This window comes from Melanotaenia boesemani, chromosome 1 (assembly GCF_017639745.1).
Source record: "Melanotaenia boesemani isolate fMelBoe1 chromosome 1, fMelBoe1.pri, whole genome shotgun sequence".
Taxonomy (NCBI): Eukaryota; Metazoa; Chordata; class Actinopteri; order Atheriniformes; family Melanotaeniidae; genus Melanotaenia; species Melanotaenia boesemani.
In genome coordinates, this window is record NC_055682.1 from 10,125,865 (window position 1) to 10,150,782 (window position 24,918).

The 24,918-nt window shown below is 39.0% G+C and overlaps 1 protein-coding gene across 24 annotated transcripts in view; it reads right to left on the minus strand.

The window, feature by feature from the left end:
* madd (MAP-kinase activating death domain) overlaps positions 1–24,918 on the minus strand; it is a 53,703-nt gene that overhangs the window by 4,584 nt on the left and 24,201 nt on the right. For 4 of the 24 annotated variants that reach the window (XM_041989763.1, XM_041989752.1, XM_041989808.1 and 1 more), the window contains 20 exons: positions 21,686–21,794; positions 21,326–21,512; positions 19,515–19,665; positions 18,982–19,185; positions 17,549–17,599; positions 16,057–16,160; positions 15,692–15,775; positions 15,055–15,213; positions 14,503–14,623; positions 11,016–11,078; positions 10,321–10,441; positions 10,037–10,142; positions 9,826–9,936; positions 9,638–9,745; positions 9,367–9,531; positions 7,742–7,814; positions 7,300–7,406; positions 3,215–3,223; positions 2,564–2,633; positions 15–61 (listed from right to left, as the gene is read on the minus strand). In XM_041989763.1, the coding sequence (XP_041845697.1) occupies positions 15–61; positions 2,564–2,633; positions 3,215–3,223; positions 7,300–7,406; positions 7,742–7,814; positions 9,367–9,531; positions 9,638–9,745; positions 9,826–9,936; positions 10,037–10,142; positions 10,321–10,441; positions 11,016–11,078; positions 14,503–14,623; positions 15,055–15,213; positions 15,692–15,775; positions 16,057–16,160; positions 17,549–17,599; positions 18,982–19,185; positions 19,515–19,665; positions 21,326–21,512; positions 21,686–21,794 (2,150 nt within the window). The remainder of the gene's footprint in view (positions 1–14; positions 62–2,563; positions 2,634–3,214; positions 3,224–7,299; positions 7,407–7,741; positions 7,815–9,366; positions 9,532–9,637; positions 9,746–9,825; positions 9,937–10,036; positions 10,143–10,320; positions 10,442–11,015; positions 11,079–14,502; positions 14,624–15,054; positions 15,214–15,691; positions 15,776–16,056; positions 16,161–17,548; positions 17,600–18,981; positions 19,186–19,514; positions 19,666–21,325; positions 21,513–21,685; positions 21,795–24,918) is intronic. The other 20 variants (XM_041989886.1, XM_041989734.1, XM_041989747.1 and 17 more) reach the window with 12 other exon arrangements.

Below are 24,918 nucleotides of genomic sequence, written 5' to 3' on the forward strand. Positions count from 1 at the left end.
TTAAGACGACTCACCATGGGGGTCTTGTACTTGTGGATCACCACTTCTTTAGTTTCAGGAACTATGCCGATGCAAGAGACAAAACAAAGAATTCAAAGGCAGCAGGAACTGTGATGATTTCATGTTTGAGAGCTTTGAGGAGGGGGCGGGGGGTTACAAGGTTGAACTTTTTAAAAAGGAGCTAAATGAAATGTGGGCCAAGAAGAGTCCACCATCAATTTTGAGTTTGGGTATATCAAATTAGTAACAACGGAAGTGATAGTTTACATCTTTCTGATCATTTGTAGGACATCACCAGCCAGTGGGATGGGTAGTTTTAATTTGGGAAAAGTCTGATGGTGAGACGCTTGTGGCCGACAAAATGAACATTTTAAAAACACAAATGTATTATCTTCAAAGGTTGTAAGTTTTGAGAAATGAAAATAAAAAAAAAAAAGAAAAGAAAAAAGAAAAAGGAACAACCTCCCCTCCCCAGTGAACTGACAGGCCATCACAGAGAAGCAGCTACCAGAAGCTAAAATCCTTTGACCCAGGACCACGTCACTGCCCACAGGACAGACGGACTTTTCATTAGTAACTGTGAACCCACAGCAGGGATGAAGACGCTGAGTTTTGGATAGGTGAAGGGGGATTAGAAAAGTTAAATCCTTCTACTCAACCTCCCCACAAACCAGCTGTCCCACCTAAGATCTCCACTTTCTGAGATACAGAGGCGGACGGTCAGAGAATGATGACCACACCGTGAGGGGATGGAGTGTGGAGTGATCTCCGAAATGAAAAAGCAAGTGAAGACTGAAGCAGGGAATATTGTTGGAAAAAGGGAGAAAAATAAAGAATAATGCAATGATGGAGGGAGGAAATAATCTGCACAGATTTAGTTTGAAGAAGAAAGGTGACAAAACTTTACCTGCTGGAGAATGAAGGTTTTCATAGTGGCAAAGATGAGGGCAACATTACAAAAGCAGCACAGAGGCACGGCAGTAACCCAGCCGGGCGCTCAGCTTCAACCTCTGACGATCGGGAACTGTACTGTCACGCTGTGAATCATCCTTTTTGACTCATACCTACACATACAACCATGCTCTGATGATTCCAACTGCAGCCGTGACACAGAGGCAGTCTGAGTTGCAAACTAACCTGACACACTGATTAGATTAACCTCTGTCAATGAACAAATAAAAACGACTTTTTCTCAGAAATCTATAACAGCAACAACTTTAAATTAAAAATCAGTTATTCCTTCACAAATCAATCAGCAAATTTCTCTGGTAACGGACAACAGAGGGAGCTTTTTCTTACACAAGGAAATAAAACAAGGCTTATGTAACGCCTCTCAAGTTTAAAGAAGGTGGTATTCTGTGTTCTTTTAATTACTTCTGCAGGATAAAGGTCAGCACAAACAATAAGCTCATTTTTGTGCTGACTTCTAACTTTGTGTGCAGAACTAACTCCTACCATATAGTTTACCTGACCTTAGAAAATTAAACACAACACACAACGGTGTAGCTCACTGAGGTGTTGAGAAGATTTTCTTTGTAATTGGTTATAAAAACATCCTTTGAGGACTTTTTTCACCCTGAAGGTGAACCGGTTTGATTTCTCTTGTCTGATCTTTCAGACCAAATCTTACTTGCAAAGAGATGACATATGGGCTATCAGCATGAGTTGCTGTGGCAACAACGTAGGCAGCAGCAGCTATTTTCACGTCATGACTGAGGCGTTGCTGCACAAACACAACTCCATCTGTAAGCTGAATAGTGGTGGCAAAGCTCCACATCAGTGGATGCTTTTAAACAGTATGTGGATGCTGTGGGATTACAGGAGTGAGATCAGTGTGATGCGAGAGGTGGAAATGCCTGTTTGCAACACTGCACTTCAGCCTGATTTAAAATCCTGATCTTATCCTCTGAGGAAATACAACTAGAATTCTATTTAAACCGCATAATTGGTTTGGATGTAATTTGCAAAAATGGGATTTTTATCCATTTTTCTTCTCAGCTCAGACGTCTGCATATATATAAATTAATAAATAACTGATGAGATAAGCAGATCTAAGCAACTATAAGTTTAGTCAATTTAGAAACTTTTGGAGTATTGTTTCTTAGATTTAAAAACTTGTAGATTTAATCAAATTTCGTGTCAAACAAACAATTCCTCTGTCATTTCCTTACACATCTAGCTCAAACTTTAAAAGCAGACAGCTGTTTCTGATCTAACTTTTCACCTCTAATTTCATCCTCTCTACCCTTTCTTCTGAATACAAACACGGGGGGAAAAAGGCTTTGAGAGGTTCCATCACAACTCCAAAGCCTCCGCCAACTATGTCAGTCCTCATCAGCTTAATAAAATGCAACTCTAACGCTGCCATGAGACTGCAAACCACATCCCCTGAAGAATTAATCTCTCCTTTAATCACCTGCAGACATCAGCATCTCCGTGTTCCTCGAGCAGAGCGAGTATCCAATTTAGTGAAACTTTATAAGCTCTCGTCAATACGTTTGCCATGAAGCTGAGTTACTGCCGTGCCGAGTACAGGCCTAGAATCAATAGATGGTGTAATTACCAAATTCCTCCAGGACAAAGACTCCCTTCACTGTATTGCACTTTTTAATGTGACTCAGCTCTATGAAAACCTAAAAACAAACAAAAACAAACAAAACAAGACAGAACATTATTAACTCAACAACACCGGATGAAGAGTAAACACTTTATATTTGAAAATTAGCCATGTTAAACTTGTTTTATTCAGTATGAAAGGGGAAAGAAATGAAAATAAAACAGCTACACATGAAATGCAAGCTCTTAACAGCTACCAAAAGAAGAGAAAAGCACACTATGAGAAGTTTCCATGATCAAACGCATACATGGGCAATGAGGAGAGACGCAATTAGTCTGCTCAAAGCTCAATGCTAATTCAAAATGACTCGCTTCATCAATGATGTATCAGAAGTAGGAAATGTGTGCTTATAACTGATTGTGGAAAGTAACAGTAGTTTTAAGGAAAGAAAGAAAAAACATTTATTTTTATTCTCAGAGATGCAGTATGGCCCATATGATGCATACATGGAAGTTCCATACAAAATGAAGACAAGGACACAAAATTAGGACTTGCCATACAGCTACGACAGTAAAAAGAAAAAAACAAGAGAGGAAAAGAAAAGAAAACCCAATAAGATGTAACTGCTAAGAAGCAAACACAGCAGAGGTTGTGTACCTTCCGCTCCTTGCAGGGGGAGAGAGCATGGGAGAGAAATGGTTTGGATTATTATCGGACAGAAGAGCACAAACACTCGACGACACTCCGAGAGGGCGCTATCCACAGGAGCCTCGTACAGATTCAAACCAAGACTCTAACTGAGAGGTTAAAAGCCAATAATGAAAAACCATCACAAGAGGATTCAGCCCCAAAGAACAGGCACAAAAGAAATAACAGAAAAGAGAAAAAATAAATAAATAGAGGACTAGAGGTTTTATAAAGGTATTGAGAACTGGATTCACCTTTTGTTTTCCTGGACTTTTACACATCTCAGTCCCCCAGAGCCCTCCATGCCTCCTCCTCCAGCAACAAGGGCTGGCAACGCAACTTGCTCAACACAGCAGAACAGATAAATGAGGGAAATCCCACCATGATGCTGGAGGTCGCCTCCAAAACCATCTCACAGCAGAGAGCAGGCCCACATCCTGCTCTCTACAATGCTGGATTTAGTCATTTTAAGCAAATCTTTGACTGTATTTAGTGCTTATCAGAGCTCCTAATGAATTAATGAAAATGTCTTAAAAGTTCAAATTTAACTGCCTCAAACTTCGTAATCTGACTATGTTCAAGCACATCTTTGGCTTCAACAGTATAAAAGTAGAAGCAGTTAAAGGGTTATTTTCTCCATGAAAACTCTGTTTGGTGAAACAGTTTTTAAAGTAAAAAATCTATAAAATCCTACACTGATTAATGAATTAGACAGAATCAGTTTTAAATTTAATGTTGCTTACAAGTGGTTACATAGGAATAGGTGTGTCTTTGGTCATCTGTTACTCAGCACACTGAACATAAATCTGGAACAATTTCCAAGTCATTTTCAACCACAACAGACACAATGTTCATCAGTTAATCACTCAAATTTGATTTTTTTTAAGTTTCTTTAGCCTTTATATTAATATTAACCCATAAGAGCGCGACGTGACGTGTATTTTCTCTGCTTTTTATTAATTTCTACTGTTTTTTATGCATTGTTGGCTCTTCTGAAGCACTTCGTGATTTTATATTTTGAAAGGTGCTATATAAATAAACTTACTTACAAGTCTTGACACCTTTCTGACTGGGCTGGTGTCAGTTTATGTGGATCCAAAGTAAAAACTTTCCAATAACCAGTTTGCTTTTTTTTTTTAAATAGAAAGTCACAGCACAACCTCGTCATCATGTCACTGTAAAGGTCTGTTCTAAGACCAGCTGTGCCGTCCTGTGCATCAGTGGTTCCAAACCTATTTTCCTTGAGGAGCGCCATCATGCAACTACTAAAAAGCTGCAGACCCCCCACCCCATGCTAAAGCCATGCTTGGCTTTATGCTTTCATTAGCTAACTTCTTGCCATAAATGATGCATTCTTCCTGAGTCCCGTCCTGTCTTTCGATGAAACCAAGTTAAGGTAACTATCAACATATAGCCTTACTTTGTTTTTTTTTTTTTCTTAAAAAAAAAAAAAATAAAGTAAAAAATAAATAAATAAATAAATATATATATATATATATATATATATATATATATATATAAAAGAGGGACAAATCATCTGCACTGTAGCATTTCTCAGACAGGTTTCATTAATGAAATGGTCCAGAAAAAAAAAAAGAAAATAGTCAGGTTAGCAGGATACACATGAACTACTCCACTGTAATACTCCCCCAATTTACTGACCTCACTAAACCACACCGTACATGGATGAAAACGGATTGGATGCTCAAGGTGTGAGAAGTACCATAAGTAACACTAAATAGCTGTTTTTCCCCCACCCAAGGACACGTGATCCTTACTGTTTTGAAATATATTGTTATAATATATTGCTGTATAGCAGATTTTGATGACCTTCATTTTTTTTTTATCATTATTTATTTATAATTATTTATTAACTTTGGGACCTGGTTTCAAAAGTTTATGCGCTCCTAAAACACTGCTTCCACATGAACAAAAAGTCCAGATGATAAAAAAAGTTACGTAGATAAACCTCAAAGTGTCTCTTCATGGACGTGGCCCTAATTTTAACATCATGGACCCTCTGTACTCGTTGAGGACCCCCTTAAGGGGTCTGTGACCCCAGGTTGGGAAGCACTGCTCTCCATTTGATCCTCCTTCGAGTTTATTCTGTAGTGGACCACAGGGCAGGGAGACAGTTTGTTTTCTCTACAGATTTTGTTGCAACTTTAAGTGTTACCCCCTTGATTCTTACATTTATTTACAAAATAAATACAGTACAAAAAAAAAAAAGTGTGTGTGTGTGTGGGGGGGGGGGGGGGGGGGGCTACTAAAATAAAATACAATAAAATATTAACCTTATAGCATTAAATGGATATAAACAAAAATAAACACTAGAAAAATAAACACACAAATAGTTAAGAAAATAAATGAATTAATTAAATAAGAAGAAATAATATTCTTAAAAAAGGCCAGAGGTGGTCTGTAAGCCGTAATCATGAATATTTCACTTCGGGCAGCTCTCTGCACATATTTATCTTTGTACTATTGAAATTGAAGTATTAAAGGCAAGACGATCAAAGTAAAATCAACCTGCTGTGGTTTTGACATCAAAGTTAAAAAGTTCAGTTTCTTTAAATTCTTCTCTTTTGGATTAAGCAGACTAGATTTAACACACGCTTTGTCAATGTCGCGGTCACATTCTAAGTTTGGTTTATCACCACATCCGGTCCTGTTAGATCTACACAAGCACATAGTTTCTGCTGCTCTGTAGCCAGCTTTTCAGGTCAAAAAGTCTGTTCAGCTGCCAGGATGAGACAAACTGGTTTGAGATTAGATACAAAAACTGCTTGAGTTAAAAAGAAAGGGGTAATAGACATACTTTCATTTCACTAATTACTGACCAGTCGGTCACAACCATTCTGACCAGTGGCTGAAAAAACGAAGCAACAACAACCGTTCTAGTTAATTAGTTAACGAGCGGACATGTGTCCTGTAACACAGTGGTTCCCAACCTGGGGTCCGAAGAGAACAGGGGGTCCCTGAGGATTTAAACATTAAAACCCACTGTGATAAATTTTCCCTATTTTAAGGGGAAAAAGTTAAACAACTTCAGACAACTGCCTGCATGGGTGAATCCCATGAGAAGCTAAATTAATAGACAATTTTCTCCTGTAATTTGGGTGAACTGATATCCCCCTGAAGATGTGGGCTTTCTCACAAGGAGTACTGCTGGTCAATGCTTTTTACTCTCTGGTAGCACAAACAGATGTATCAATCAACTGACTAGAGCTCCTCTCAACAGAGTTTAACTCAAGTGTACTTCATTCACCTTCACCTGCACATAAAATAAAAAAAATAAAATTTTAGAAAAGAAAAAAATGAACTAAGATTAAAAATTAAGATCATGAGATATTTGTTACTTGCAGCAGGGCCCTGCTCTTTCAGACTTTTTGGTCACATTGTTCAATCCCAGCTTAGTACTCTAATCAATCTGAGAAACATGATGAAACCAACTATCAATGCCTACACAGACATGAAGACAACACATGACAATGATCAGGGGTCCAAACTTAAAATCACAAGTTGAGATTACATAGCCAATTATTAATGAAAAGTCTTAAAGTCATCCGTTTCACCACTGATACGTAACACACACAGATTAACACCTTGTTTCCTCCCACACAGTAAATGTACATGAGGTTTGAGCACCACAGATGTCAAAGGAAACTTGTGCAGCAGGATGTGTTAATATTGCTTTGGGAAAGACATGCAGAAACACACAAACAAAAGCACAAAATCAAAATTGAAGACAAAAAAAAAAAGCAAATCCAAGAAAGCAAAAAGGACAAACTGGGATTCTTCCTCTAAAGGAAACACTCAGTATGAGTGACTGCCAATTAATTCTGTTAAAATAGAAATCACATTTTCACCTTGATATTAATGACAATAGAGGAAGACATCACAAGATGAACAGAAACGATGCAGAGGCAAACGTGAGACAAGCAGAGAGATGGACAGACGGACGGGATGAAGTCTGAACTGTCATGAAAGATTTTGTTTTCATGCTCTCATGTGAGATGAGAAACACCTTCTCCGCTGTCTTACTGGCCTCTTACCTGACTGTGCATGAATTTGAGGTTGATTCCTTCCAGCGTGACCTGAAGGAGTCCACCTTCACCGGTCTTCATGTCCTGGACGGGGAACTCGCCGCCCAGCTCAGGACCTGAGGGAGGAAAGCAGGACCGGGTATGTTTCAGTTCACTGAGAGCCGTGGATTTTTATTTTATATTTACTCTAATAAAACAAGTAACTGTGTGATTTCTCTAAAAGCCCTACTTCATAACAAATTCTCCCAGAAATGTTTATTGAAGTTGTTGCTGTTATTTTTAGCCATTTTAACCACCTTAATAAACATATATTAAAAACTAAAAACAAGAATATTCATCAGACAGTACATCCAGTCCCTCCAGAGACATGCTTGGGTAAAATGGATGACTGGAGGCTGCAGGGAAGCCAGGAAGAAAAAAAAACAAATAAGTGCAAAAACAAGGTCTCTACCTGGTTTAATGCTTTGCTGTCTTGCTGCAGCTCTTTCCATGCTGTCTTTAACGCAATAGTAGAGTTCACGACACTGGAAAGGAAAGAGAAAACTTATGTTGATTAATAATATTATTAACAATGGAGCTCAGCTGGACAACTAAAATAAACTGAAAATATAACAGAAGCCATCTACAAGAAGCAGACTACTTCCTAAGGAAGCTGAGATCATTCTATGTCTGCAACAAGATGTTCCATTTCTTCTATAAGTCTGTTGTGGAAAGTGCAATCAGCTTTGCAGCATCTGCTGGGACAGCAGCATCAGAGCCAGAGACTTAAAGGGGCAATAAGTGAAAATTCATCATTTCTGGACTGAAGGAATAAAAAAAAATGGCTGTGTAAAGAACTAGAGGTGTAAATTTCATCTGGAGTATGGCATGACGTTGCACGCAGTCTCTCTGTGTTGATCTCCAGCCCCGTGTTTACCAGCCGGTCCGGCAGCACGTTCGTGTGAATGGCCGCCTCTCAGACTTCTCGGCCCTCCCTCTCTATAGAAGGCTACAGCCAGCGAGCAATGACAGCATATATTTTCAAAGCAAAATGGCGGAGAAAGGAATGAAACATTCAGCTGTAGACCACCAGTATCCGACATTACCTCTAAAGAAACAACAGTCGTTGGCAAAGACGTTGTCAGATAAAGAGACAGAACCTGGATTAACACTGGCCTTGTATTTCCAAACTCGGAGCTACCTCTTCTCCTGGACAGTAAGTAACAACATAAACATTATAAGTTACTTCAACATGTTCCACTAAATGTTTATGTTTTGCTCAGTGTGTTTGCACTTTGCACATTTGTTTGCAGACAAGGCGAGGTGGAGATGGGGGAAGAGGTAGAGGGAGGTGTGGCTCATGACACACTTTGTTTTGGTCTACAGGCAGTTAACCACAGCAACCCTTGCGGTGAAAGGATTTCACTTTTTGCCCCTTTGGGTGATGCTGCTGTAGGATTTTTATCATTGCTGCACAAACACCTACACTTCAGTGATAAAAGGAAAAACATGTTTTAACCCAGATCATCAGTTTCATCACAGTTTCTTAATCAATGTTGGCTGTTTAACTTCGGTCACCATCTGGCAGAAATTTTCACCATGGAGACGGTTGGTGAGACGATGATGTACAAATTCTGAATTATGATCTAGGACATATACATTACATGCTGCACTTACTGACCATTGGCCATCTGACATTCACCCATGGGAAGGGCAGTTAACACTAAATATTTCTAAGCATTGGCTTGTAATGTTGAATCAATACAGTAAAAACGGGCAAATTTCAGGCATAGTCATGAATGGATTAAACATGATTAATTCATTTAAAAGCCGTGATTAATCTGATTATAAATGTTAATTTGACAGCGCTACTCATTTATCTACCATTTCACTGCTGTCATCTCAACTATTTGTTAAAAAACACCAATTCTTCTTTTTAGAATAGGCTTCCAATAGGCCTTTTAGTCATTGTACAGTGTCAGCTACAATGAAATTCTCTAAAAGGAAAAGAAAAAATGCAAAGAAACATTTTCTTCCTGCTTTTTTCTTAGCGCCAACCTTAAAGCTAAAGGCTGAAGCTGAGTTGCAGTTTCTAACCTTTTTGGTGTAGAACTTGTTGAGCTGTGTCTCTTGGCCATTACGTCTCCAGAGACACAATACCTTGGTCTTGGGGCAGTAAGTCATGTTGATGAGCTTCTCGTACCACCAGCGCTCGTAAACGGTGCCGATGTTGCTCCGCAGGACTATACAGTCATCACAAACCTGAAACAATGAAGACAGGAGAACATGCTCTCCTAATGCAGCACTCAAGAAAGTTACATCCAAAAACACTATTAGCAACTGTATGCAGAGTCAAGGCTTCACAAACCTCCATGAAGAAGATGTCTCCTGTTGTGTCGGTGCCAGCATGAACAACAAATGTTTGTTTCTTGATGTGGCGGCTTCCACTGGGCCTGATGCACAGCTCACGGCCGTTCTACACACAGTTGGCATAAATCATTACAAAAGACTGTCACAGGACGAAATAAATTGAATTAAAAAAGGAGAAATATTCACCATGTGAGCCAGTTTGTCCAGGATCTCATTGATCTCTTGGCTGTAAGTGAGGCCAATGTGGGATTTGCCCATCAAGCGCCTCACTTTCTTCCTGATGTCATTTTTGCCGACCTGATTAAACAAAACATCCAGATAAGATAAAGTTAACATAACTGAGAGGGTTAAAAGAAATTAATAATCTATGATTAAGTTGATAAACAGGCTTCCATACTTTCATCATTAGCATGTATGCAATCATGTTGTGCAGCAGTGTGGCCAGGAGTCTGTCTTCATCATCCTCCAGGCGCTTGCGGTCATGCTCTCCCAGTGACAAATATCTGTTGAAAAACAAGAAGATATCAGTAAGAATAAGCTTTAGTTGGTTTAATAAAGCCACATCCTAACAAATATAAAACAACAGTGTAGAAACATTTGCTACATATTATTAAATCTAATCTTTGGAGACAAAAAGAACACACACTAGCAGCTCATATAAAAATGCTGCGAATACTAAACCTTTCAATCATCTCCTGAGGTCCCTGGTCCATCCCCATGCCCTCACGCTCCAACATCACAGCATCTAAAAAGGCGTCCTCCCAGAACTGCATCTGGTCCCACAGAGTGGAGCGCTCCTTACCTGGAGACATGAAGACCAAACATGGAGCACCGAGAAAGCTAAAAGGTCCAACAGTAACTTCACAGCTGATCCATTCGAACATAATCAACACCATCTACAGCCACAAGCATGCCTTCTGTCATCCAAACCAACTTCAATACATTTCTACAAAACTTAAATTCAGGGACCAAACTTTTGAGCAAATTATTGTGGAATCTTCAGTGGTATCTGATAGTACCTTTTCTGCTGTTCAACATGTTTTATTAAATTATATATTAGTACTGAAACTTTTGTAAAAGTACTAAAAAATAGTAAATACAAATATGCTGATGGATGGGTAGTTTTTACAGAAGCAAAAAAATAAATAAAAAGGTGCATTTTCACCACTCTACACTTCTTTTCCTCATATTTAAATGGTGGTAACTTATATTTTAATCAATGTTGAACAAACAATGTTCACAGATGAACTGAAAAACAAAATAAACAAATAAAATCACATTTAACACTTAACACAGAGCTAGCTAAGCTGAATGGTGGAATAACTCCAAATACACACAGATGGGTAAAAAGGGCAAAGGCAAGAGGTCAGCCCTACTTAGAGAAAAGGTTTCCATGGCAGCATCCTCTAGTTGATCCCAAACGGAGCTCTTATCCCGCCCTGGAAGAATTTTCCATGAGATGCAGCAGGAGGGAAGAAAAGCAGCAAGAGCAGGAGGGGGTTAGGCAAAGAAGTGAGCAGGTTTAACGGCAAAAACAAGAGCAGAAACGGGAACTACAGAAATAAAACATGGGCAAACAAAGACAGCACGCTCATTTAGTCTCTACTTTACAGCCTGGAACCTGCGATGGACATTAGTGATGCGCCATACCACAGAATTCCTTTTTGATTCATTACAAAGTAAAATTTAAGTCAGTATTGGTGATGTTGATTTGAGGCCAGCACAGTAAAAAAAAAAAAGCTGTATACATTAAGGGGAACGTTTTTATGATAGTTTTTATTTTAACAGAATGCTTTGTGACTAAGGGTGTTTTCACACTTGGTCCCTTTTCAGTGCTCAAAACGAACTCATATCGATGACTCAGCATTTTTGTCTTTATGTGAACCACTTTGGGAGGTGTCAAATCAAATCAAATCAAACTTTATTTATAAAGCACCTTTCATGCCACAGGCAACACAAAGTGCTTTACATAAATTAAAAACATTTATGCATTTAAAACAAAACAAAGTGGGAATACATAATAATAGAAACACTCACCAAAATATTTCACACGCCAAGCAGCCTTCCCTCCCCATTCTATACAAACATGATTCTCTTATTTCTGTCTCGAACTGAATGTTATTATAAAATACTAAAAGTGATAAGCATCCGGCCTGATGCTGCTGTGAGGAAACAATATCAGTGTCATGGGGATCCATCCACACCAGGGGCCAGTCCACCCATGTTTAACAGCGGCAACCACACCCATCAGGACAGACCGGGGCCCACACCACAGTCAAAAGGCCGCAGTGCAGGGCCCCAGCCACCCCTAATAGGTGCAATCACCACGACAGCAGCCCCCAGAACAAGCAGGCAAAAACCCCCGGCGTGGAGGATCCCCACAAGGAAAACACTGGAGTTAAAATTAAAATTAAACAACCTTAAGAAACAATACGAACAGCTAAGAATGAATGAATAAGTAAGTAAATGAATAAATAAATAAGTAGTACAGTTGAATAAAATGAAAATAAAATAACGTGAAATAAAATAATGTAAAATAAATTAAGATCAAATAAATTTAGTTAAAAGCTAAGCTAAAAAGGTAGGTCTTAAGCCTCTTTTTAAAAACATCAATGTTCTCTGCAGCCCCGAGGCCCTCCGGCAGACTGTTCCACAGACGAGGGCTGTAACAATGGAAAGAGGCCTCGCCGTATGTCTTGGTCCTCACCCTTGGAACAACTAAAAGGCCAGTACCAGAGGACCTCAGGGTCCGCGAGGGTTAATGATTTAAAAGAAGGTCTGATAAATAAGATGGCCCAAGAGCATTAAGACATTTATAAACTACTAAAAGAACCTTAAAATCAATCCTGAAACGCACGGGGAGCCAATGCAGCGATTTTAAAACTGGTGTGATGTGTTCCCACCCTCTGGTCCTTGTCATAACACGTGCCGCTGAGTTCTGAAGTAGCTGTAGGTTTAAGATGGACTTTTTAGGAAGACCAGAGAGCAGGGCATTACAGTAATCTAATCTACTTGAACTCAAACTGTTTCCTTTTGGCTACTTTTCAGTCTGCTTAAAGAGAAATGAATTTCTTTTAAAAGGGACCAAGTGTGAAAACACCCTAAAACTGAAATTACCAATAAAATACACGATTAAATAAATAAATGCCTGTTGAAATGATGTGAGATGATCTTAGGGATGAACATATCACTTCAAGATGAAGTCATACAGCTTTTTCTTGTAGTATTTATTCATTTCATAACCATATTTATTACTGCACATCTGAACCAAAAAGGATGCCTTAGTTTTAAGAATAAGGGGAACACTTTAAACATCAACAAAAAAAAAAAAAGATCTAAACCTAGCAAACAGATAAAAATCATTCTCCCAAAATTCAGCATTAGTGCTTCCCAGCTCAACATTTCCTGCCTCGACACCTGGAAAGCACCTGGATAGTACCTGGATTGTACCTGGATTGTACCTGGATAGTACCTGGATTGTACCTGGATAGTACCTGGATTGTACCTGGATTGTACCTGGATTGTACCTGCCTGAAGCATCAAAGGACTCCAAGAGTGACGTCTGTCTCAGTCGAGCAGCACCTGTCGCTCTTCTGTTCGAATCGCCTCTTCATAACCTCACTACATTCTGTTATAATGGGTTATTGGATGTTTAAGGAGGTTTGTATGATGCTACAATATCTCTTTGTCTTCCCACACTCGTCATACAGCACACCGTTGCTCTTCAGCTCCAAGCGTTAAACTGTGCTTTGGACTGAGCACAGAGTCGGTGAGTCAGTGGCTTGCTGCTGCACTGCAACATTGTGCCATATTTCACATATGACTATGACAGGTGGAAGAAAAAGTGCCTCCTACCATCTGGGTATAATTTAGACAAGATCCTGGCAGTACCATTACTTCCTACTGTATTCCAATTAGTGATAAACTACATCTTTACCCCAAATAACTCAAATATCAATATTTTAACATAAAAATTGATTCTAGAATGTAAATAGTTGGTATCGGAGGTATCAATATTTCAGCATTGATCCGCACATCACTAATGAACATTATATAATAAGTAAATTTGGTGATATTGTGTATTTTATAAAAAAAACTATTGTGGTTTGACTTAAATATGCAGTCTTAATTGTACAATTGCTTTTTAGCAGATGAAGTCATGACCTAATGGAATAGCCAAAATAAATGACTAATTTTCAGTCAATTTAACCAAACTTCCACCACAACTATTCTCAGAAAGAAGTTAATACAACTTTAGTCTGTGGCGTTTATTCAGATGAGTTAGATTTGCTTTTCATGACACTGAGAATCAGAATAACCCCTCAACCTTTGAAAAGTTGAGCAGCTCACTGGTTTAAAAATAGAATGACATAATTTCTAGCTCATCACATGCCTGACTTCAGCTTTTCCCTCTAAAAATATCAAACTATTTCCACAATTACAGAAAAATCACTGGTTTTGCACAAAATAACCCTTAAGGCAGCAAAGTCGCAAAACTGTGAAAAGCACCAGGCCAGAGGACTTAAACCTGTTACCCCCCAGTCCCCACACCCCTCATCATAAACTCTGTCTTTTTCTCATTTACAGTATGCTTGAAAAACTCTGACGCCTGAAAGGTTAAAGAAAAGTAATGCTAACTTCCAAGCAAAAAATATGAAGGGAAAAAAAAATCACAATATCTGGCTATACTTTCCTTTAATAAGACTTTCTCTGACAATCTAGATAGTGTTAGTGAAGCAAAGCAGACATATCTACTGTCACAGAAAGGGGAAAAGCTTAAGAACACAGCAAGGAAAAGCCTCCTTGAAACATCAGCTTACGTGTCAGCTGTCTGGAAAAAGTCAAAGAGAAAGCAGCACCTACCCAGCAGACCCTCACAAAGGTAGATCCTCATACTGATGTCCTCCAGGGGCTGCGCGGGTGGGCCCTTCACCATCGCAGATATGTGATCTTTTGCACCTGGTTTCAGTTTGTGGGTCTTTCCCTGTAAAATCAGGACAATGTTTTAGTTGCCAGAGCTACTACAATGACCATAAATATTGAATGCAAATGTTTGCTTGTTTAATTAATCTCGTAGAAGAGGACAAGAGTAGCTAATGTTGGCTTTCATAAATGTGCGTTTTTCTCCCATTTCTTTGTAGTATCATGTTTCCCCACACAAAAAGGTGTTTTCAGTGTTTAAAAATGTAAAGTAATGTTGCTCATTTAAATCCAACACATCACAACCTCTGAATTACAGGCAGATGTAGAAGTATTCTAGCATGCATGTGACACAACTTCAGGGTCCTTTGATGGATATTTTTTAACCAAGAAGGAAAAGTTAAATGAAGCTTTTTAACATTATTTCATGTTTTCATCTGGAATGAGCCATTATCTCTAATCTGCAAAGTGTACATTAGCATGTCCTGCACTTACAAACACAGAGCTGGTGGCTGGATTGGTTTCTATCTCACTGTCGGACAGAGTTCCTCTGGACTGATTTAAATGAGGAGCTGTTCTCCCTCCAACGCCGTCTCCTGCTGTGCTGCTCAGATCACTATCAGCTCCAAGAGTCTCTCCAGAGCTATTGCTTATCTGCAATAGAAAAAAAATGTTTAAGTATAACAAAAGGTGGAGAATTTTAACATGCTGTACATCTGTTCTATTTAAATGTAAATAATTTTGTGCAGAGGACTCAAATAATAGTGAAATTCTTTGTTTCATTGGATCAATCCCAGATCTGCTGTATCAGGAAAACATGTGACAGGTACAGAAACAAACAAAATGCAACTTTCAGTCTTTTAGCGCTCAAATTAAATCATTTGCGATTTGCTGCATATTATAACTTTGTAATGACTAGTGATTAGTTCCAAGTTAAGACTAAGGGATTGAAAACCAAAAAAATAACAGCATCAGAAACTTCAAACACAGGAAAAGATTATTATTGTAGGAAATAAGCTCAATGCAACCAGTGTTTTTTTTTGTTTTTGCTTAAACACAAGTGTGGTATTAAAAAGACAAAAAAAAAAAAAAAAAAATCCAGTGCATCATATCCGAGTTGGCCGTGCCCTACCACTGTGCTAGCCTCTGAGTCCTGGCTGGTGCTTCTGGTGAGGATCGGTGGCTCCGAGCTGTTTGCAGATTCAGTGTCACTCTTCTGTTAATACAAAGAGAAAAAGGAGGACAGAAAACAGTGGGACTCTTTGCAGTTATGGACAACAAAATATGTTGGTCTCTTACAGTTTAACTCCCTCATTGTCTCAGCATGGCGGCAACAAAATGTTAAGGCCACAATATTAGCAGGCAAAAAAATTAAACTAACCAAGCTGAAAAGGAGAATGTACAGTCTGCATCTTCATGTTCTTAGTGACATCAAGATGCAGAGTTTATATTTATTTACTTTAATTTCTTAAAAACAACAATACGTTGTGTACAAACCTGAGATCCAGATGCAACACTGAGGCCACTATCAGCACTGATCTGGGACTTTTTCTCTTCTGCATCAGTCACCTGTGGGCGTTGCTGCTTTCCTCCTTCAGACCCTGTAAAGTACACACTGATTTCAGCCTGTTTTCATGATGATGACCACAGTACCTTCTTACCTTAGTCAGAATTGCTTCAAAGTCAGCACTGCATAGAAAAACTGATGCTACATCCATCCGAGGAGCCAAAGCACTTATTTAAACACTTTATAATGACTGTGCACAGCAGAGCAAACTACATAATACTGTGTTTGTGATATTGCTACTCCCTTTAAGTACAGGGAGACTATAATGCATCTAATCTAGAGAAGAAAAATCTTTTTTTTTTATTCACAACTTTACGTTTGAAGTCGTGTCAAAAACTAGAGAAGAGACAAAGAGGCAAGCAGAGTGCAGTAAAACTGGGGGAAAAAAACAAACATTACAAATGAAAACAAAATTGCAATAGTGCAAAATTACTTCTCAGTCAGTTCTGCAAATGTGTCCCAAGTTACACCAAAAACAACAAACAGACACAGGCAGTTAGGCATGCAGACAAACTGATGGACGGTAAAGGAGACATTATCTGTTTCAAGTGAGTCTGTTATTTCTCACCTCCGTAGGTGGAGATATGGTGACACGTACATCCTGACACTTCCTTGTGTTTTTGTTTTTTTCTCACTCTTTCTGACATTTAACTTTTGGCAAACCATTTAATAAAACATTAACTGTACTAGCAACAGCAGAATGTTGGCTGTAAACACACGATTTACTGCAGGCCACTAAGAACTGGAAGAAATATAGTTAAAAAGAGAAGCGCAGGTATCCATATCTGTTTATCCTGATGCATGGCCGCAAGGGAAAAAAAAAAAAAAAAAACTTAAAAATGAGAAAAAAAAAAAAACCCTTTCGCTTGAGCCAAAGTCAGTGAATATTACACAGGATTCAAATATTTTTATTTTTCAAAGCCCCTACGATGATCCACGGAATCTATGCAAGATTTCCACACCAGTAAATAGGAAAAGGTATCAAAAGTGGCTGCCATCTCAAGTCTTAATGAAGAATAAACACTAAAACAATGCTGGTATTTCTCATAACTGTATCTGTATATAATATAAAAAAAGAGTTTTTAATAAATAGAGCACATCCAAACTGAACTACTGAGATGAGTACAGAGTAAACCCAGCATCACATGTAGCTCATGAGTCTCAGCTTGTGGGGAGGGGGGAATACTCTTCAGCTGAAATTACTATGGTTCTGTAGTTTAGAAAAAGTCAGAAGTAAAATTAATATATAATCTTAAATCCAGACCCTTGTGTTTTTTTGGGGGGGAGTCGTCCATTCTGACTCCAAGCACTATTTATTTTTTCACGTATTCAGACACTAGTGAAGTTTATAAGGTTGAGATAAGGGGGTGGAAAAAAAAGCCAGCAACACCCCTTTTTTTGGGTGTGTGAAAAGTCTCTTACTCTGTTGTTTTTCCATAGCTTTTTGCTTATCCTGGTGCTTGCTCCACAATTCTACCCAAGATGCATTGCAAGCAAGGAGAGAAAGACAGAGAGAGAGTCAGAGAGCTGGTTGAAAAGGCATGTATGGTGGGTGAGCATTAAAACCAAAACCAAAACAAAATAAGCACTGAATTCCTGACATTATTAAAAGAAGGTGTTTTGTAATGTTTGCATGTAGCTGTGTTCTCATCTAGACAAAAATGAAAAACATGACTTTTGATCTTCTGGACTCAAGCTGCTAACGTAACATTACAACACACCCAGGAACTCCCAGCACAGAGTCCTGGAGAGCCACACAGTAACATCAGAATGAGCTTCGGCTCTGAGCACAGGCCACCTGATTTCATTGACTGCATTTGTCTGGCTCTCCAGGGCAAAGGTGGGAGAGAAAGAGAGAGATGGTTGATTCGGAAAAGAGCATGGGATGGGGGTTGAGAGGCCGATTAGCCAGCGAGTGAAATGGAGCAGTTGCAGAAGCTGGGATGCAAGTCTCACAGCATTCTGTAGAATTGAAGGTGCAACTTCTAACAGGTAGAGAAAGGGTGCAGGTAGGAGAGGTGTCAGGGTGGTTGGACTGAAAGTCCCCCGTATACAGACCCAGCATCATTTTTGGTAAATGACGAAATAAAAACATGATAATTTTTTTTCTTTAACTATGTTCTTTAGTGACCAATAAAGAAAAGAAAAAAAAAAAAAAAAAAAACTCTGACATTATGACATTATGTGTTTGCTGGGACTGTTTACTGGGGAGTGATGCTTCCACCCTCCATGCTGAGAGCAAAGGGAGCTGCTATTTTCTACAGCACACCTTGCAGAAACCTGCAGTAAAGGCACAGACCAATACCGATTTGTCTGTCGATGCGCATACCTCTGGTTTCCCCTTGACCACTACTGCAGATTTTCACATTGGAAGAACAAAACAAGGACATGCATTCAAGGTGCTAAGAGGCCAACAACAGAACCTCAGAAAGGAGGCAAACAGCTGCACAGATGTTTAAGGAAGGGGAGACAAACACACGCAGTCCAGGCTGGAGCACAGGAATATATTCCAGACACTTTTCCAAGTCTATTTCATATCTTTAACAAAGACCATTCTGAATGTTTATCTCATTAAAAGAAAATATAACTTTTGAATAATTATTTCCAAACACCATTAAAACATATCATTAGTTTCTAAAAAGCCATTTTCAGCAATTACTGGCAGTATTTTCAGTCAAAGTGTGTGGAATATAGCTGCACCTGTAAGAATTTGTCTGCAACAAGTGAAGGGGTCTTTCTTTAAGACGGCTGGAAGTGGGGTGGGAATATAAGGTTGATGAGCTTGTAAGGGTCAGGGAAGGAAGGGGGCGGGGGGTTACAGTGCACATGCAACCGGGCTGGAGTGGTGTACACACCAATCGAGGCAATAAAGTTCTCCTCGTTCAGACTCCGGGTATCAAAATGGCGGGCTCCTTTGCCCGTTGTGTGGTGCGGCAGCTGCAGGTGGGGAATATTCAGGAGGCCCTGAGGTCTGGCAGTCTCCATGCGACCAGAAGGACTCTCTTTACTTCCCGGACTGCCAGCACTGTCTGTGGGGCTTCGTTTGCGTTTTTCTGGGTCTACCAAGTTTCCAAAATTAAGGGGCCAAAGACAGAGTTCATCACAATTAAAGAAAAGTAAAGTATGTGTAGATTTAAAATGACATGGGATTAAAAGTATTTGACACAAATAAATTACAATTTTGGTTAATGTTTTTGTAAGTCAAGGTTTAACATGCAGCTTTAGGCTTAATATAAACACAATGCAAAGACTGAGACAAATGTTAGTAGTACAGGCACAGTGCTGTTATGCTTCTCAACGCAAACAGTCTAATAATTTTCAAAATTCTTGTAAATTCCACCATTCAGAATCAAATTCATCCATTCCTGGACTGAACTACAGGACATACCTTTGGTTTGATAGTGTGTGCGTGCTATTTCCAGTAAGCTGAAGACACTGGCCATTCCTCCAAGGCCTGCATTGGTGTAAGAGTGCTCCAGACTGGAAACTGTGCACTTCAAGATGTCTAGCATACCCTTGTAAACCTTTCTGCTCACCTCCTGAAGACAAAGCATTGTAGCAAGCTTTACAATGATGACAAACATAAACTAAAGCAACATTAAATGGTTTAGTGATCTCACTTCTCATCAGTTATAATTAGAAATTTTCCTTTTGACAAATGTGTGCTGTTGAAATGCTTTTAAACCCAGTCTTGACACAAGTGAATTCACTTTAACATAATGAAGTGTTACTGTATCTAGTTACTGCATGTCATGGTTGGTTAGTTGTCTATCTGTTTGCATCTTTCCTCTTAGATTGGTGAATACCAATCTCTCTTAAGTTGAAAGGACGGACCAGCCGGCTCTACTTTACATATGACAGCGGTCTGCAACCTTTACAATCCAAAGTCCCATTTTTCCCTCAGCCAACTATATAAAACTCCTTTAGGAGCTGCAAATAGGGCTGAGCGATTAATAGATAAAATCGATAAATCGAATTTTCCATTTCTGGAGATTTTTATTTATTTATTTTTTTTAAACTTGTCCTGTCCAGCATCATAGCAAGCAAAATGATAATCTGGTTGCTGGAGATTTATTTTTATGAAAATCAGGATTTTTTTCCATAGTTAGTTAGCAGCAGACTTAGCCCTCCCTCCACACCAGAACGATGTTCGACAGATTTTCAGCAAAGTAACCCTTCACTCACACCTGGGATTTAGCTGTGCGTTTAACTGCAGTGAGAAATGCTGCTCTCTACGAGATGCAGAGGTCAACTTTAGCCCACAAACACAAGTTAAGAGACAACCTTTATCAGGGGAATTATTTCTGCAGTGGATCCTGTATGATAAGGATCCAGATGGAAAGAGATCACAGATGCATTGTGTTGCATATTTCTATGTAAGATATGAAGTCGTTCATATGGTGGAAAAGCCATGACATTAAACTTTTGCAATAAGATGACAGACAGACTTTCCTCTATGGGATGTAGATATTTGTGGAAAGGGAAATTTGTTAGGATCTCTATATTTAAAATTTAGTTATTTAGTTAGTTCTTTAGCATTTTTTTCCAATGTATTAAGAGCCATTGTGGAAGGTCCTGAGAGCCACTTGTGGTTCCAGAGCCACAGGTTGAAGATCCCTGTCAGAAGTAAACACCAAGTACATGCAAACAGTACATGGCTTATTTTGGACATCATTTCAAGATGTGGTTCACCTACGGAGTGAGTGATGCATTTGATGATTCCTCCAGGTGAGTCTGACAGGTGTTATTAACCAGGAAATAAATTTGTCTTTTTATTACAATAATTACATCTATTAGGAAAAAGAAAAAATCAATGTTGTAGTCAAATTTAATTACTAAAGACCACATTCTCTGCAGGTGGATCTGGACATTTATGGAGTGATATTCTTGTGGTTGAAGAAACAGATCTGGCATGTGTGCAGTCTTGTTCACTGCTGGCGTCAGGGTTTTGTTCTTAGCTAAGAACAAGTCCAAGATAAAAAGGTTTTGGTGAATGCCACAATTTTTATAAAATGTCTGTAAGTACAATTTAAGAACAAATTTGTAAGTAATAATGGTTGGTGAATGAAGCCTAATGACATTTAGTAATAGGATCCTGCTGGGAGGCTGGGACTCCAAAGCAGTTGTAGTTAAAAAAAAAAAAAAAAAACACTGTATATATATATACACATGTATATTGCCATAAAACAAGCATCTCACCACATCTCGTATGATCTCCTGTCTGGCATCTTCTTCCGACTGGACAGCTCTGTTCAGCTTACTCAGCACGAAGACACGAAGCTGCTCATTCTCCAAGAGGCGGCGTACTTTTTTCATGTTAAGCCAGCCGACCCCTTGTCCATCCAGAACACTCTGCACCACTTCCTTCAAGAACTGCTGGTTTTCACTAGACCAAAACCGAACACTGAGTTTTACTCCTATTCAAGTCAATTACAGAACCCTTGATATGAATTTTTGTTATAATTGTTACACCCAACAAATAAAACTATAGAAGTTTTAAGCATGCTCTAGTCTTTCTGTTCCAAGAAAAATAGTTGGGCACAGTTAAGAATTCCCCACCTAGTGTTGTTTATTCGGCCCTGAGGTGAGGGGGATTCTCTCTTCACTGTTGGACTGTGTTTGATTACTGAAGACTTCTGGTCCACAAGGGCTCGAGGTGCTCGTGCTCCTGGAACAACAAGTAAACAATGAAGTTTCTGTACACATAACCAAAATATATATAAACAAACCTGCAAACTACAAGCTCACTAGACACAAGAGCACTTAGCGTAGGTAAACTGAGGCAAAAAAAAAAAAACAAAACAAAACAAACAAAATAAAACCTTTTTACCAGGAACTGTAAACCAGTACAGGAAACAATTCTCAAACTACTCTTTTTTGTAAGCTACAACATCAACTAGGACAAAGTTTCTTTGGGGAGAGGACAGGCATGTTTGAAATGCACTGAAGGTCATCTGCTGCTGAACAGACAAATTACTGGAGCAGCTACAATCTATTATTACAACAAGAGACGTGAAGGGCAAATCAAACAGGAATACTGTGCACACACAGACAAATACACACACACACAAGCACGCGCACGCACACACACACTCAGAAGTCCAAATGGTGTTCTTTGTAGTGGCATCACACAATAGCAGTAATAGAAAAGTGAAGGTCAGAGTGAGGACCGTGCGTACAGAACTACATCAGTGACATCATGCATGGCAAAAACAATGACGTGAGTGGATGAATGGTTTTCGTATTAGTATACTGGTACGATGCAGTGGGATGCTTGCCACCCGTGAATAATCCAGTCATGGGGGTTGGCTCAATCATTAAATCAATAGATTATTATCCAATTAATAAATGCCAATATGTTCTTTTTCTTACTCAGCTCATTTAAGTACCATTTAACTATATTACTCAGCTACTTAAATACTATATGTGGCTACTATATGTGGCTTAATCTAAAAAACAATACATTTGAGCTTAAGCCACTGCAGTTTTGAAAGTTGCCATGAATCAAGTCTGTGAGTATTTTTATAAGTCTTGCATAGCATCTCGCTTCTACAGAAGTGTTAGGGCCCAAAAATAAGAAACAATTTATTTTGTCGGTATTTGATAGTAAAGTTTTAATATACTGGAAAGTAATTTGAAAAGATGATGATTCATCCTACACTCAGGGGCGTGTACCAACTCTGCCTCTGATGTAATAACTACTCATATTTTGTGTTTTTAATGTGATTCCCTCATGATTATTGATGTAAACCATTTCTTCTCAGATGAGCAAGTTAACTCATTCTGACCCAATGCGACATGTGCATGATTTATCAAGTATCCGTTTCATGTATGATGAAATACAGCAGAGGATTTTCTGTTTATTTTATTTACTTATTGGTTTTTCACTGTAGCCTTATGAAGTATTGTATTAAACTTGCATACTTCATTAAAGTATCTTAATGTCAAACGGCCTTCATTTGTCTACAAGTTGTTGAACTCAGTTTTAGGGGTATTAAATGTAATTCCTAAAGGAAAGAAAAGGTGATCTGTACTGCCTCTTGCAGCCCTGAGCGCAGCACCCTGATTGAAATTAACATGTGCACTCAGGGATTGTGTTTCCATCAATGCTGACTGTGGTCAGAGCAGATAAATACCTGCAACTCCTGAATGTCGTCAAACATGTCATTTGACTTGACAGGCTAGACAGTTTTATGTTACAGCAGCAATCCACTTTTCTTTAATGTTGCTGGAATGTTTACAAAGACAGCAATTCTTTATTGTTGTCTTATTTCTTTTCTGACCAACCTTTCTATTGGTAGGGGTTAAGACTGCTTATGGGTTATAAATACAAAGTAAATCTGAGGCTAAATGTAAAAGTTCATAACAAATAGTGGAGGTTCCAGTGGAATTTCTGGCTGAAAGGATCATTATATTTATTTTGGTAGGACAGTCAGCAAGTCTTGCAAAGTCTTCTGGGGCAAAAAGTGTGTAACCTTACAGGTCAAATGCCCAAATGGCCTGTGTAACAAGAAAGATGGAAGTTTAAAATTATTCTTAATACAAAGTATGAGCCAGCAACAGCTTAAATGCACTTGCAGAAGCAGTTCGGCTTCAAACCAAGTTAGAAAATACTGTTGACCAGACAGGCTGAAAGTCATAAATCCACTCAAACACTCAAGTCTCTGACTCAAATCAGCTGCAGACATTCACATTCATACATGTTTCATGCTAAATGTTGAAAGCATCACAACACAGTTTTTAAATACAATTTATGATTCAATTATTTGTTTTCTATTAAATCTTTAAAGGATTTCAGACATATTTTTTGGCACTTGTATGCAACTGTTCTTCAAACCCAAACATCTGTAATACTGAATATTATTAGTTCTGTTGACAGTCTATGGTGAAAACTGACACAAAGACCTCAATTACACTGAAACATGAATGCATCTGGTGCATATACAAAAAGAAAGACAAAAGTAAGCCTTTATGGAAACAGAGAAGAATTAGATAAACTAAACTTCTTAGACTGACTTATGTCTTAAGTTTGATTTTATGATAAATGTGCAGAGAAAACTGCACACTTCCTGACATATAGCAGTTTTTTTATTTAATGTAATTGTCTTGCATGGTTTCAGTTTTAGTTTTAATATGATTGTGGACTTTAAGAGACATCCCCCTGCTCTGCCCCCCCTTAAAGTTCTCAGCAGCCCCATGTCCATTGTAGAGAGCTTCAGATTCCTGGAGCCTCATTTATAAAACTGTGCGTAACAAAGATGACTACAGGTCGCATACGTAGGGAAAAAAAAGAAATGCTGCACACAAAAACTTCCAGATTTATTGTTACGGCTGCTGCTTATTGCAAGCAGCTGCGGCTCGTTCTGCAGGTAACTGCCTGGCTCGGAGCTCTGCTCGGAGTGGCTGGCTCTAACACACCCCTGTCTCCTCCCCTCTGATTGGCTCCACGTTCGGCCAACCAGCCTGCAGTTCTGGGGAAACCAGGACAGAAAAGGCTGCTGCAGTGATCAGTCGGGAGGGGAAGCCGGATTGGCACAGGCTGCTTCCCCCTCACGTTAGTTACCGTGTTCACTGTGTAGGAGCGAGGCTGGTTAGCGCAGGTAGCTTCGTCTCCGAGCTTGGCAGAATTGGTAGATTGGTCTACTGCAGGGGTGCCCAAGTCCGGTCCTCAAGATCTACCATCCTGCAACTTTTAGATGCAACCCTTCTCCAACACACCTGAATCAAATGACTGACTCGTTACCAGGCCTCTGCAGCGCTGAATGACATGCAGATGACATCTGATTCAAGTG